Genomic DNA, 14,663 nt, shown 5'->3' with positions numbered 1-14,663 from the left:
GACAAAATCAAGGTCTTTTACATTTTTATAAGTCATAGGTCAATGCCATGCAACCAAACAATGAAACTCACTAATCTGGGGAAAATATCTCAAAAAATAACAAATGACTCCACCATGCCCAAACCTTTTTCCTAGCTCATTTGTGATCCTCCTCTTCCCTTTCACTATTCTCCTTTACCAGGCTTCATTGTAAGTTCAATAAGAATGACTATATACCACGTATGTTTTATATTGTGAATCTGTTGATTTTCCCCTTTGTATTTCATGTTTTGAAGGTTTCAGTGTGATTTGTAAAATCATCTCAATTTTACAGCAGTCACTGTTAAGACAACTTTGAAGAAATCTGTTCTGCTGCTGAGGGGTTTGTCTTCCTCAGGGTCTGTGAGAATGTTTTCCGTTTTCCAGCCAGGTGTGACCCTTGGGTCACAAGATCCTGACAAACCAAAAGGTCTTTTGAAGATTTTTTTTTGTTTTGGTCTGTATATTAGCAAAGTGGCATTACTGTAATCTTGGATTCTGTAACCAGAAATCCCCCGCACAGTGTATGTGGAGCTCTGCATCTAGATCTCTCACATCCAGCTGTGTTTCTTTGCTCTCAGGTTTTTTGAACCTTTTTTTTTTCTTTGCTTTGCTATCAAAACTTTTTGTTTTCCTTTTTTTTCAGATATGAAATTGTGGATAACACATTGTGCTCACAATATAATTGTTTGTGCTACTACATGTGCACAGACTAGTTGAGTTTATTCTTTAAAATACATGATTGCTTTACTGAAAGTGTTGTTTAAAATGCTTAGGTAAAAGGTTGTAGAAGCTATGCATTCTAGACCGCGTCTCGTGTAAAATTAGAATAACTGTAATAGCGGAATTGTCCAGCAATTTCAAGTTAAATGTGTCACTATGTTGAATTTGTTTGTAATTCAACATACGTGGAACACTCAGCTATTTCCCTTATAACTACATTAATGTACAGGAGCATAGAATTGTGGCTACAGTGTGATTTCATTATCCTTCAGCTTTTACGTGTTGCCTGGGCACGTGTGATTCTTGATGAAGCTCATAACATTAAGAATCCTAAAGTCCAGACGTCCATGGCAGTGTGTAAGCTGCGGGCTCGATCCCGCTGGGCTGTTACTGGAACCCCCATTCAGAACAACCTGCTGGATATGTATTCACTGCTCAAGTATGTTCAGCGTGCCATCACATAATCACATAATCACACTGACCAGCCCTTTCTAGCTATAGACATTTGAGACATTTAAATGTAACAATCTCCTTTATTCAGAAAGGCAACAACAATGTTTGTAATTGTTTCCTACCCAATTTGTTTTTGTTTAGCCAGGATAGAAAAATAAAAACATTGCTTTTGATATTTACATTCCTTATCTAAATCCCTTATTTTGTTTGAAATCTGGTTTAAAATCTGATTTTTGGAATGTTTTTTTTTTTTTGTTTGTTTGTTTGTTTTTGCATTTTGCAGATGCTTTTAGTATTTTTTTTTAGTATCAGTTTATCATCTTGCAATGTCTCAGAAATCTAGCACATGATCTTGGAATTGCTGGCGTCATCCTCACGCTATGCGTCGTCTGAACAGTCATATCTGACTACTATTTTTCTTTTCTTCTTATCATAGTTCAGGCCACACACTGTGCTCAATGGTGTCTGGGTACACACATTTTCTTTGTTTGTTGTGGGCACAGCATGCTGGAGCATGAGAAAACTTGTGTATGAATGTGTAAAATGTCTCAGACATTTTTTTAAATAATCTATGGGTAATTCAAAATGTTTCTTTGTAATTTCTCATGTTTCATTACTTCATAAACTCCTCAGTAAAAGATGGGATGGGATTGGAAATTAAGGAAAAGGAATAAAGTTTGGAAAAATACTTTTTGGTAGATAATTTGAAAATCAGACATTTTGCTGATTCTTAAAATGATTCAGTTGATCACAGTGGTTTGTTTTGTGGCAGACTACTTGAGCTTCTGTTGTTTTTACTCATTCTGTGCAGGTTTTTGAGATGCTCTCCATTCGATGAGTATAAGCTGTGGAAGGCTCAGGTGGATAATGGCTCAAAGAGAGGAGGAGAGAGACTGAACATCCTCACCAGAGCGCTGCTTCTTCGCAGGACCAAAGATCAGCTGGACGCTGCTGGAAAACCACTGGTACACACACACACACAATGTTTAGTTCCCACTGTTTCAGAAGCTGGAAATATCAAGTGCATTTTAGGCCTGGAAAATTAATGTAGAAAGTATATTTTCTTGTTAATTCCTTTAATCAACTAGACATTGCTCTTTGAGAGTGTAATCATGGTAAAATGTGAAGTGATCTGTAACCACAATTTCATCAAAAATCATTGGTCACCTGAAGGAATCCTAATGTTTGTGCTGTTTCAGGTGTCTCTGCCTGATCGGACCTGTGAGGTTCACCGGCTGAAGCTGTCTGAAGATGAACAGGCTGTATATGATGTCGTGTTTGCACAATCCAGGTAGGCCTACACCATCACTGGACCTCCATCTGTATGTGTATTCAGTATATTTGTTGTGTTTTGCATACATGATGTTATTGTTTTCATTGTTTTCTCTTCTTCCTTGTCAGGTCTACACTCCAGAACTATCTTAAGAGACACGAAGAAGGAAACACTAAAAAGGGAGACAGTAGCAATCCTTTTGAGAAAGGTTAGCACTCTCTGTCACCACCCCATATCATTAGCAAATACAGAATATAGTTGAATATAGTTCAGGGTTTGTGTGGGAATGTTCATGTAAGGATACAGGAAAGAAGGTAATCGGCAGCTCATTTGTGTTTGTGTCTCAGTTGCGAGGGAATTCGGGATGTCTCAGCAGGACTCGCTGTCTTCCTCTCAGCAGCCTCAGGCCTCCAGCACCATCCACATCCTGTCACTGCTGCTGCGTCTCAGGCAGTGCTGCTGCCACCTGTCTCTGCTCAAGAAGGTGATGTTTCTCTCTGTCTCGCACACACTTCTCAGCCGCCATTTCAACGTTGAACCGTCATGTACCATGGTTGAATCAACGTTGAATTTGCAAATTGGATCAACGCTGATATTGTGATGTTGATTCATCATTGAAATTGCGACGCTGTTTCACCAACTGACTTTATTTCAACATTGAAGGATGGTTGTTTGCCAGCTGGTTTTCATCTGTTCCGTTTTAAACGTTGTTTCAATGTTGAAACAACAACTGGCATTATTTCAACCATATTTCAACGTTGAAGGTCGGTCATGTGCCGGCTGGGTTTCTGCACTTGTTCACGAACTGACACTGTGTTAACTGTATGATATGTATGATATATATATATATATATATATATATATATATATATATATACAGTATTGTTCAAAATAATAGCAGTACAATGTGACTAACCAGAATAATCAAGGTTTTTCGTATATTTTTTTATTGCTACGTGGCAAACAAGTTACCAGTAGGTTCAGTAGATTCTCAGAAAACAAATGAGACCCAGCATTCATGATATGCACGCTCTTAAGGCTGTGCAATTGGGCAATTAGTTGAATTAGTTGAAAGGGGTGTGTTCAAAAAAATAGCAGTGTGGCATTCAATCACTGAGGTCATCAATTTTGTGAAGAAACAGGTGTGAATCAGGTGGCCCCTATTTAAGGATGAAGCCAACACTTGTTGAACATGCATTTGAAAGCTGAGGAAAATGGGTCGTTCAAGACATTGTTCAGAAGAACAGCGTACTTTGATTAAAAAGTTGATTAGAGAGGGGAAAACCTATAAAGAGGTGCAAAAAATGATAGGCTGTTCAGCTAAAATGATCTCCAATGCCTTAAAATGGAGAGCAAAACCAGAGAGACGTGGAAGAAAACGGAAGACAACCATCAAAATGGATAGAAGAATAACCAGAATGGCAAAGGCTCAGCCAATGATCACCTCCAGGATGATCAAAGACAGTCTGGAGTTACCTGTAAGTACTGTGACAGTTAGAAGACGTCTGTGTGAAGCTAATCTATTTTCAAGAATCCCCCGCAAAGTCCCTCTGTTAAAAAAAAGGCATGTGCAGAAGAGGTTACAATTTGCCAAAGAACACATCAACTGGCCTAAAGAGAAATGGAGGAACATTTTGTGGACTGATGAGAGTAAAATTGTTCTTTTTGGGTCCAAGGGCCACAGGCAGTTTGTGAGACGACCCCCAAACTCTGAATTCAAGCCACAGTACACAGTGAAGACAGTGAAGCATGGAGGTGCAAGCATCATGATATGGGCATGTTTCTCCTACTATGGTGTTGGGCCTATTTATCGCATACCAGGGATCATGGATCAGTTTGCATATGTTAAAATACTTGAAGAGGTCATGTTGCCCTATGCTGAAGAGGACATGCCCTTGAAATGGTTGTTTCAACAAGACAATGACCCAAAACACACTAGTAAACGGGCAAAGTCTTGGTTCCAAACCAACAAAATTAATGTTATGGAGTGGCCAGCCCAATCTCCAGACCTTAATCCAATTGAGAACTTGTGGGGTGATATCAAAAATGCTGTTTCTGAAGCAAAACCAAGAAATGTGAATGAATTGTGGAATGTTGTTAAAGAATCATGGAGTGGAATAACAGCTGAGAGGTGCCACAAGTTGGTTGACTCCATGCCACACAGATGTCAAGCAGTTTTAAAAAACGGTGGTCATACAACTAAATATTAGTTTAGTGATTCACAGGATTGCTAAATCCCAGAAAAAAAAAAATGTTTGTACAAAATAGTTTTGAGTTTGTACAGTCAAAGGTAGACACTGCTATTTTTTTGAACACACCCCTTTCAACTAATTGCCCAATTGCACAGCCTTAAGAGCGTGCATATCATGAATGCTGGGTCTTGTTTGTTTTCTGACAATCTACTGAACCTACTGGTAACTTGTTTGCCACGTAGCAATAAAAAATATACTAAAAACCTTGATTATTCTGGTTAGTCACATTGTACTGCTATTATTTTGAACAATACTGTATATATATATTTTAACCATTCTGACAGAATTGAAAGAAACAGAAAGATAAAAGTATGTCAACTGCAATATGTCAACTGTGTGTAACTAAAATAGATAAGCTAATTGCAACTTTTTATCTCAAAATTCTGATTCTTTTTTTCTTACAAGTATGAGTTAACATCTCACAATGCTGACTTTTTTCTCATAAATGTGAGTTATAAAGTCAGAAATGTGTATTTATTTGATTGGTATATGCCAAAAAATACATTTATAAAATCATGTAGCCTATGGCTGAAACATATTCGTAACTTGGTAAAGTTAGGGTGGGCGATTTTAGAGAGGCTAGGAATAGTTACCTTTGAAAGCATAAGATCCCACCCTCACTGCAATTCAATCTCCAAAGCCACGCCTCCCCCAAAACACAAGAAGTGTCCACAAACCCGAGCAGACCAGCGTTGAAATTCAGATGACCTCATGCCTCATGATGCCTTCCATTCTCACTCTGTCTGCGATGATCATGTATCATGTCTGCGCATACACAGTGCTCGGAGGTATGCAAATACTGTACATATGTTGACAGGGAGGTAACACAGCCATCAGACCGAGGAATATGTTTGGACAAACGTTTTATGGACCTATGCCTTGCACAGTCTATATAAGTACATTTAGACCACTTAATTTAGTGATAGCTATCGGAATGTGAAGAGACTTTCTATGCAGTCAATATAATGACGCATATATATGCAACAGAATAAAGTTTTGCAAACGAAAATTTTAATATTGAGAAACATAAATGTGCTTTTTGCACACAAAAATAAAGAATTGCAAAACATAAATGAAAAAGTGCAAAAGCAATGACTTTGCAATTCATATTTTCCATGGACAAATTTACTAATTTATTTGCAACGCTGCTTTAATTTTGCGTTTCAGTCAAGTTTGAGCTTGCAATATGTTTTCCCCTTTGCGCTTCACGTTTCTGCTCGTCTCACTCATACAGACTGTGTAAATGGTCTCACTTTCTGCCTATGTTTTGACGTGGATGAAGTCAAGGAAATGGGACGTTTACAACATGCCTCCCTGGAAGTGACGTCATCGGCCCGAGAAGCAGCCAGTCTATGGAAGCAGCTCACTGATCATGAGCAGAGGCTTGCGAGGGGATCATTTCCTTTTATTCACTTGTATTAAAACATTATTATAATGTTTAATTTTATTCATGAACATCTGCTTCTGCTTTCTCTCAATGTACACACTTTTATAGCATTAAAATGTGTATCATTTCATTTGGTTTACTATAAATGTGTATCACTAGTGTTTTTTTAAACCTCTTAACTTGTGGGAGGACACCAGCGCACAGAAGCGTTCTTTGTTTACATTAAAACTAGAAGTAGCCTAACTCTGAACTAAGAATGTAATTAACTTCATAAACTATAACTTAAAAAGGTCTACGACTCAAGTAACGTATTGATGTCGAATTCGTTTCCATTTACATAACTCCTGACATAAATTAAGAAATGACTGTCACTGCAAGATAAAAAAAAAAAAAAAAACAACAACTTTGGTTTCGTTTTGTCGTGGCCATGAGTTGAATGCATAAACAAACCCGCGCGTAGATTTTTTTTTTTTTTTTTTTTTTATTATTATTTTTAATAATAATTTGACCAAAAGAATAAAGAAGGTATTTTAGTCAACTCTGACATATCTTGATTTTCCAAGCCCAGTCCCATCCTTGGTTATCAATGTTTTGCCCAGATATCCACAAATTAGTGGATGCCCTTAATATTCCAAGCAGTGAGAAAAGTGATGCTATATCATTATTCTTTTAGCAACTCCGCTTGCCAACTTGGTTTGACAACATTTGACTCCACATTTAAGACACATGCCTTAAACGGCACCTGGGAAGCAGTTGTCACACTCCTGCTGCTCAGATGACGGAGGCATGATGAAGATCATATAAACAAATCATTTTAATGGTAATTCGCAAGATGAAAAATGGTCTAAAACAGAGAATAACATTTATCAATAACCGACAACCAAAGAAACCGAGGAGAGAACTTAAGACATTTTTTGTCAATACAGGAATCCCAGCCAGGATCTGACCAGAAAAAAAAGAGGCCATATGGTCATGCAGTTAAATGTAAATGTTTTGATAGTAAACATGAACAAAAGAACAACTTAAAAAATAGAATTTTTGAACAAATATGTAAATGTAATTTTAAGGAGTTCTCCACCTCTATATTAAAGGATGTTTTTATCAAATGCTGAAGACTAATGCTACCCAAATGACTCATGACCCCTGTGCGAAGCCTGACTGTCATAGAGGACATGTTAGATATGGTTTATCACTCTTATTTGCAGATATTAATGTATTTGGACCGATAAGTGTGTGGATTTAAGCAGCCACATACTTTACATTTCCTTTTCTTCATGTTGGAGCACTACAAACCAAACAGAGCTCACACTTTAAAGATAAAACACACATATGCAAAACAAGAACTATGACTTTGATTTAATTTGTGTACAGTTGCCAGTTTTCTTTTCTGGAGCCATCCACTTGATGTATGAAAAGTATAATACAATTCACTGTATTGAAAAATGCATAATTTATTTACAGTATAAATGCTTGCTCTTCTCAATTGAATCGCCATAAATCTTAGTAAATAACTAATACAAAGCAAAAAAACATTGTTCTTATATATATATATATATATATATATATATATATATATATATATATATATATATAATGTATATAATTTCTAAGTGATTTCAGATATACAGGTATACTAAAACTGATTTAATAATTCCTACTCCAGTTTGGATGGATCAGGTACCTGCCTTCTTTTATTGCCCCCTGCTGTGAGAAGGAGCTTGACTTTTCTTTCTATTTATTAGCACTCACTTTCAGCTGTCTTGTCTCCTGAATAAACGGTCTCACAACTGGACTGGCTCAAAGTCTCTTTAAGGCACGCTTCTTTTCTTTTCTTAATGGCAATTCAAATACAACGCAATAAACCATAAAGAAAGGTACATTAAAGCAGGAACAGATACATTTTTAGGAGAATTCATTGCCATTAAATAAGAACATTCAATTTATATTTAAATAAAAAGAAGTGGAATGTAACCACATATTTTCGCAGTATACATTAAATGCACGTTTTCTGACTACTAAAATGAATAAATGTTACACTATTAGGAAAAAAGGAAAGAGTAAACAAAGGTACATTAAAGCAGGAACAGACAAATTTGTTAGGAATCCCTGCCATTACATAACATTACATTGATCTTTAAAAAAGACCACATTTTTGCAGTATTTATTAAATGCACTTTCTGACCTCTAAAATTAATGTTTTTTTTTTTTTTCATTACACTACAAGAAGGAAAAGTACAAAAGCTGTCACTGGGCCTTTCAAAGGGCACTAATGTGTACACTTTAGGTTCTAATATCTACCTTTGAGGGGTAAATATGGTAAAGGTATACATTTTAAAAAGATAACACATGATAACATTTGTACTTATTTTTTTTTCTGAGAGTGTCATCTTCACAATTATCATAACTGGGACTATAAAGCAGATACCTGGATGCAAAAGCATTATCTTTCTTTTGACACAAAGTATATAATATTCAAATAATACAGAATCTGTTTGTGTGTGTGCATAAGTGAGGGAAATGATAACGTAATATTGAGTATGATCTACAAATTTATTCTATTAATAAAAAAAAATAAAAAAATCAGTTGAAAACTCTAGAACTCTTGTGTACTTATTGCATCTAAGGTGGTTGAGTAAGTGAATTTGTAAAAAGGAGTGTGCTGAGGAGGATTCTGGAGGTGTTAAGGAGGGTCAGATAGACTCATACTCAAGGGGTGGAGAAGTGGCCTCAGATCTGTGTTGCATTGATTCAGGGTTATACTCAAGAGTTAAATCGATCAGTCGACCAGAAAAGTTCCTCCAGCCATCATCATCATCATATGTGCATTCATCTAAAATATTCTGCAGTTTTTCTTTAGCATTGATCTTTATGTTCTCTCTGATTTTTACCTCCAGAGCAGTTGATGTCTCCTCTTCATATACATCTTCAAATAGTGACTTGTAGGGTGTTAAACAACATTGGCGGATTATTGAAATCAACAAGAAAATGACTGGCAAGGCAAAGAGAAAAACCAAGCCGTATACCTATAGACAAAAGAAATATACTCTATTGCATTATATATATGTATATATATAACAAGAACAGAAGGCTTGGTTATAAAATGACACTTGGATTACCATAAATTTCTCTTTAATTTAGTATTAAAATTCATATTACTGGATGGTTCATAACATACCTTTGATTCAGACTGATTTTTTGCAATATTCTTTGACTCATCAGCTGTAAGTTTGTTCTTCTCTTTACAAGGAAGTTGATCGGTCCAATTCATTTTTCCGTCGATGTCTGTTAGTTTCCAGCAAACATAAGCATCTCCATCAATTAAAATTGTCACAATCCATAACAAAGAAAGAAATAAATTTCTCATAATACGTTTGAGGGTAATCCAGCAGCATCTTCTGTAAATGCCTGCAGGTGCGCACTTTACTGGAAATGTTTTAGTAGTTAAGGTCAGTACTATAAAAAGTCCAACAGATGGCAGAAAAAAATACATTCCACAGAAACACACATTGTTAAAAGCATCACATGGGCATTTGAAGTCCAGTTTAAATGTGTACTGAAAAATAAGAAATAGAAATGCAATTGTACTGCCAGAAGTCAGCATTTTCATCGAGTTGGATTCAACGGTTGGATGCTCTGAATGTGGCATGATGACAGATCCTTGCAGCTCAGACACGTTTGCAGTACTGAACATGTTCCTACTGTAGTTATAGGCTGCTTATAATGTCTGCTCCTCCTTAATTCTCTCCTCCTCTCATCTTTAAACAGATAGCGTAACATTATTATAATATGATTCAGAATTTTGATCTATATATATAAATTACATTGTATTGAAGCATACATAAAATTTTATATAAAAGAAAAACAAATATAGTGGACCCAAAAAGCATCTGGAATTTGACACTTTTGAACACTAATGTCAAGCTTATACATGCCCAAATGTAAAATAAGTAGCATCTGATAATAAATAAATAGAAAAAGACCTATCATTTCATATTATGAAATCTAGCAAAGTTAATTTTTGAATGAAGGTTTTGAATGAAAAGAATGCTTGTTTTACTTTAAAACAAATGCCACTTGGTTGGATATTATGTTATATATTGCCAAGGGGATGTAAAAATATGTAATTGTGGATGAAGTGTTTTCTACACTCATTTGCAACAAACCGCCTTAAGTAAAGAATACCCCTTTTAATTGTTGCTCTTACAATTGTTATGATTATTAAGACTATTATGTAATTAAGATTAATTATGATCACAGTGTAAACATGTCAGTAGTCACATTTCTGACCAGTGTGAAATCTATTTAAAATTTGTTTTCAGAATGTTGAAATCTATTTTAGAATTAGTTGATCTGTATTCTAATTGATCTGTATTCTAAAATTAAAGATACGGAAGTATTGGCACATTAAATGAGTCATAGTAAAAGTAAAACATAAATATGAACTAATTTTCGCATTATCAAACATTTTATTCCATGATTATTTGACAAAAAAAATATGTTCCTTGTATATTGTTTGTAACTTTATAATGGATCTTACCTAACAACTGAACACTTAAACAAAACGTCACATTACACATAGGCCTACTAATTTTTCTTTTTTTTTTTTTTTTTAATTCACCATCTTTGCGAAAATCAATAAAAATGCTGCATCATAGCTAGGCTACTACATTTTTGAGAGGGTTAATGGGTAATTGTAAGATTATAGGGTTGTATACTGTACTGTCAGTGACTTACAGCTGCAGAGGAATCCACAGGGGGTGAATTAGTTGGGGAGGTTTGGATCCTGTTTCAGTTTACAATTCGCTAAAATCTTAACCCTGTTTAATATCCAGTGGTGGTAAATGAGTAGCCTAGCTTTACTTCGTAAATGTAGGCTACTTAAGAAAAAAATTAAATTATCTGTACTTAGTTATAGTTATATTATTAGTAATATTATTAGTAGTTATATGTTGAGTAACTTTTACTTTTACTTCACTACATTCCAAAGCAAACGTACTTTTTACTTCTCTAAATTTCATAAAACATATCGTTACTCCTTATAACAGGCGTGATAGAATATTTTGAATGTTTCTGATTCATGAACGAACTGAGTCTTTTCAATGAACCTTTTAAATAAAATCGCAAATTGTACCAAACAACTCGTTTACGAATTAGAATGGTGTGATTGCAGCTGTTCTAGAGTCGACAACTCACTGATTCAAATGAACCGTTTAGTGCGAGTCTCCAGTGAATTGAATTCACAAGTAAGAACCTGGCGATCTTGTTAGCGCGCCCGTGTCCGATGCTGTTAAAAGTAAGTTATTAATGTCTAAATTTAGGATTAATTATTGTAACTGAAAATCATATTTAGGTCATAACTGCCAGTTGTTTGTGAACTAAATCTGCTGTAAAGAGTGAAATATTTAAGCCCACTTAAATGCTTGAATGTAGACACATCAGTCAGTGTTTTAGATACAATAATAATAATAGAAGACAAGACAAGCATTAAAATAACACAGATTAAATAAAACAACGTTCAAATTCCCCGCTGCCGTAATGTTAACAGTTTTATTAAAATGCTATGCATGCCCTATATGACGTCTGTTTTTATATTATCAATAGTATACATTTTTTTTTACATTTTTGGATAAACTAGCCGAGTAGACAGATATGAATGTTTATTCATAACCATACTGGAAATAAGTAAACATTGTTAGCTGATAGATAACAAACTTGCTGGTGCTAAGTTTAGGTAATTTGTAAAAATAAAGTCTAAATATTTTTATTCAACCACCTACAAAGGATGTGATGTTCAGAACATTGTGCAGTAATTATCCAAGTGGGAAGTGATGCCCTCTGGGGGCATTTGACCAGGGGTGTTTGAGAAGGAAAAAATCATTATGAAAATATATTTATATTTTCCTTAAAATGTTCTTCCTAACCTCAGGCCTTATTCTCATATCATATATAACTGATGTTCTGCAAAACAACAAACTTTAAAACACTTTTTTTCTTACTGGTGAAAATCAGATAGTCAACTCTGTTTTCAATTAGGTACATCACAGTGTAAGCTTCACTGTGAACATTACTCTCATCGACCTACACTCACCTAAAGGATTATTAGGAACACCTGTTCAATTTCTCATTAATGCAATTATCTAATCAACCAATCACAAGGCAGTTGCTTCAATGTATTTATGGGTGTGGTCCTGGTCAAGACAATCTGAATGTCAGAATGGGAAAGAAAGATGATTTAAGCAACTTTGAGCGTGGCATGGTTGTTGGTGCCAGACGGGCCGGTCTGAGTATTTCACAATCTGCTCAGTTACTTGGATTTTCACGCACAACCTTTTCTAGGGGTTACAAAGAATGGTGTGAAAGGGGAAAAACATCCAGTATGCAGCAGTCCTGTGGGCGAAAATGCCTTGTTGATGCTAGAGGTCAGAGGAGAATGGGCCGACTGGTTCAAGCTGATAGAAGAGCAACTTTGACTGAAATAACCACTCGTTACAACCGAGGTATGCAGCAAAGCATTTGTGAAGCCACAACACGCACAACCTTGAGGCGGATGGGCTACAACAGCAGAAGACCCCACCACTCATCTCCACTACAAATAGGAAAAAGAGGCTACAATTTGCACGAGCTCGCTAAAATTGGACCGTTGAAGACTGGAAAAATGTTGCCTTGTCTGATGAGTCTTGATTTCTGTTGAGACATTCAGATGGGAGTCAGAATTTGGCTTAAACAGAATGAGAACATGGATCCATCATGCCTTGTTACACTGTGCAGGCTGGTGGTGGTGTAATGGTGTGGGGGATGTTTTCTTGGCACAATTTAGGCCCCTTAGTGCCAATAACCTAAATCTGATTAGTGCTTTCACCACCTTGATGAATCACTGCCCCATAGAATTAAGGCAGTTCTGAAGGTGAAAGGGGGTCAAACACCGTATTAGTATGGTGTTTCTAATAATCCTTTAGGTGAGTGTAGTACATAAAAATATATCTTGACTCCTTATAGTGGTTCTTTTGGAAAGTCCCAGGTATTTGAGCAGTAGGATTATAAGAAAATATGTGCCAATATAGAATGTAATTAAGTAGCATATATAATAGCAAAATCTATCTTTTGGTACTTTTTTTTTTTACTTAATTAGGCACTTTTGTACTTTTATTTGAGTAAAGTTGAAAAAGTACTTTTACTGGAGTAATATTTTAGAGAAAGGCCCTGTCTGTATGTCTGACCATATGTTTCTCCTCTGGTCTGCACAATTGGGCCACGTAGGCATATTCCTTTCTATACTTAACCTATAGGATTATAATGGAATAATAATTAGCAACAAAAATGGCTAGATTCACATTGATTATACCTGATTGATTAAAATCTTATTAATAAAAATCTCCCATAACTTGCAGGTGTTATTTTGGGTCTTGGTTTTAAAAAAAAAAAAATTATGGATGGCCATCTGTGTCCTTCTGCCTAAGGAACTTTTTCTTTGGTAGTTAAATAAACTATTTAGTTCTTCTGTAGTAATCTCAAGCACCAGTGCTTTGCGTTGTTCTTCTATTGATGGCAGGTGCATAGATTCTAGAAATCTCTCCAGAGTTGGAGAACCCTGGCTGTTTGAGTTTATACATCTTTGAACTATATCACAAAGTCTTTTCATTGGTTGCATACATCTTGGATCTCTGGTTTTACAGATTGTATTCTTTGTCCGTTGTTTTCATTTTCTCCAGGATATGAGTTTCTCTATTTTAGTTTTTTTTTTTCTCACTGTAGGCTTCTAATTGTTTGACGAAATTAAGCTATTTTTCTATGTCCTCATGTGGCAGTAGTCTTGTCTGACTTGGTTGAATCAAGTTCGTATTGGTCTGTCTTTCTGTTCCATGTTAATTTTTCTATTTCTTCTTGTAGATTATGATAATCTTTTGTTCTTCTTTATTTAGTTATCCCGCTCAGTTTCTGTGAACAGTAAGCCCCACCTTCTTTGATTTCATTGGCCACCTCAATCATTTTGACATTGATGAGTGAGGCAAAAGAGCATAATGTAGCTTTTAAAACTGCATCCAGATGAAGAGTAAAGACAAAGCAAAGGCAACAACACAACATACAACGCAGGTTTATATCTTATGTTTTTTAACTGACCCTGCGTCTCAATGTTCATACTATCTATCCAAAATAGTATGTGATATTAGAATAAGTGTGTCCCAACGCATAGTATGTTGAAAAGAGTATGCTCTTCCACCAATCAGTGATCAGCAGGGTTTACGCGTCACATTTTGCCAATGGTATGGCCATACAGTCTATGGGTATGGCTCGCTTGGAATCTCAGCCAAGGTGGTACTGAAAAAAATACCAGACTCATCAGACACCGTGTAATCAATGCTGCAGCACCACATTTTATGAGCCCTTAATTTGCAATTCATCTGGCACATGCACTCAGTGAAATCAAGTATTCACGAGCACACACTAGAATGCATGTCTGACTGAAAACCACCTTCAGGAATGTAATATCCTGAGCTGGAGTTGCACTACACCTCTACGCCAGCAGATTGTGCTGTAGCTCTATAAAAAATACTGAACT

At 35.7% G+C, this 14,663-nt stretch overlaps 1 protein-coding gene across 1 annotated transcript; it reads left to right on the top strand.

The window, feature by feature from the left end:
- Nucleotides 1–204: 204 nt before the first annotated feature.
- LOC128019348 (transcription termination factor 2-like) lies at nt 205–6,165 on the top strand. The gene is made up of 7 exons (XM_052605328.1): nt 205–219; nt 1,014–1,180; nt 2,006–2,159; nt 2,394–2,485; nt 2,596–2,675; nt 2,815–2,951; nt 6,002–6,165. The coding sequence occupies exons 1-7, from the start codon at nt 205–207 to the stop codon at nt 6,041–6,043; spliced, it is 687 nt and encodes a 228-aa protein (XP_052461288.1). The 3' UTR covers nt 6,044–6,165.
- Nucleotides 6,166–14,663: the final 8,498 nt, after the last annotated feature.

Source organism: Carassius gibelio, chromosome A9, assembly GCF_023724105.1.
Source record: "Carassius gibelio isolate Cgi1373 ecotype wild population from Czech Republic chromosome A9, carGib1.2-hapl.c, whole genome shotgun sequence".
Lineage (NCBI taxonomy): Eukaryota > Metazoa > Chordata > Actinopteri > Cypriniformes > Cyprinidae > Carassius > Carassius gibelio.
Note: the sequence above shows the minus strand (reverse complement) of the source record. Positions and strands in the feature narration are given on the sequence as shown.

Bases quoted from the DNA above. Each gene is read 5' to 3' on its own strand.
- LOC128019348 (XM_052605328.1), top strand. The intron at 2,486-2,595 runs GTAGGCCTACAC...CTTCCTTGTCAG, and splicing joins GTCGTGTTTGCACAATCCAG to GTCTACACTCCAGAACTATC. The intron at 2,676-2,814 runs GTTAGCACTCTC...TTTGTGTCTCAG, and splicing joins TAGCAATCCTTTTGAGAAAG to TTGCGAGGGAATTCGGGATG.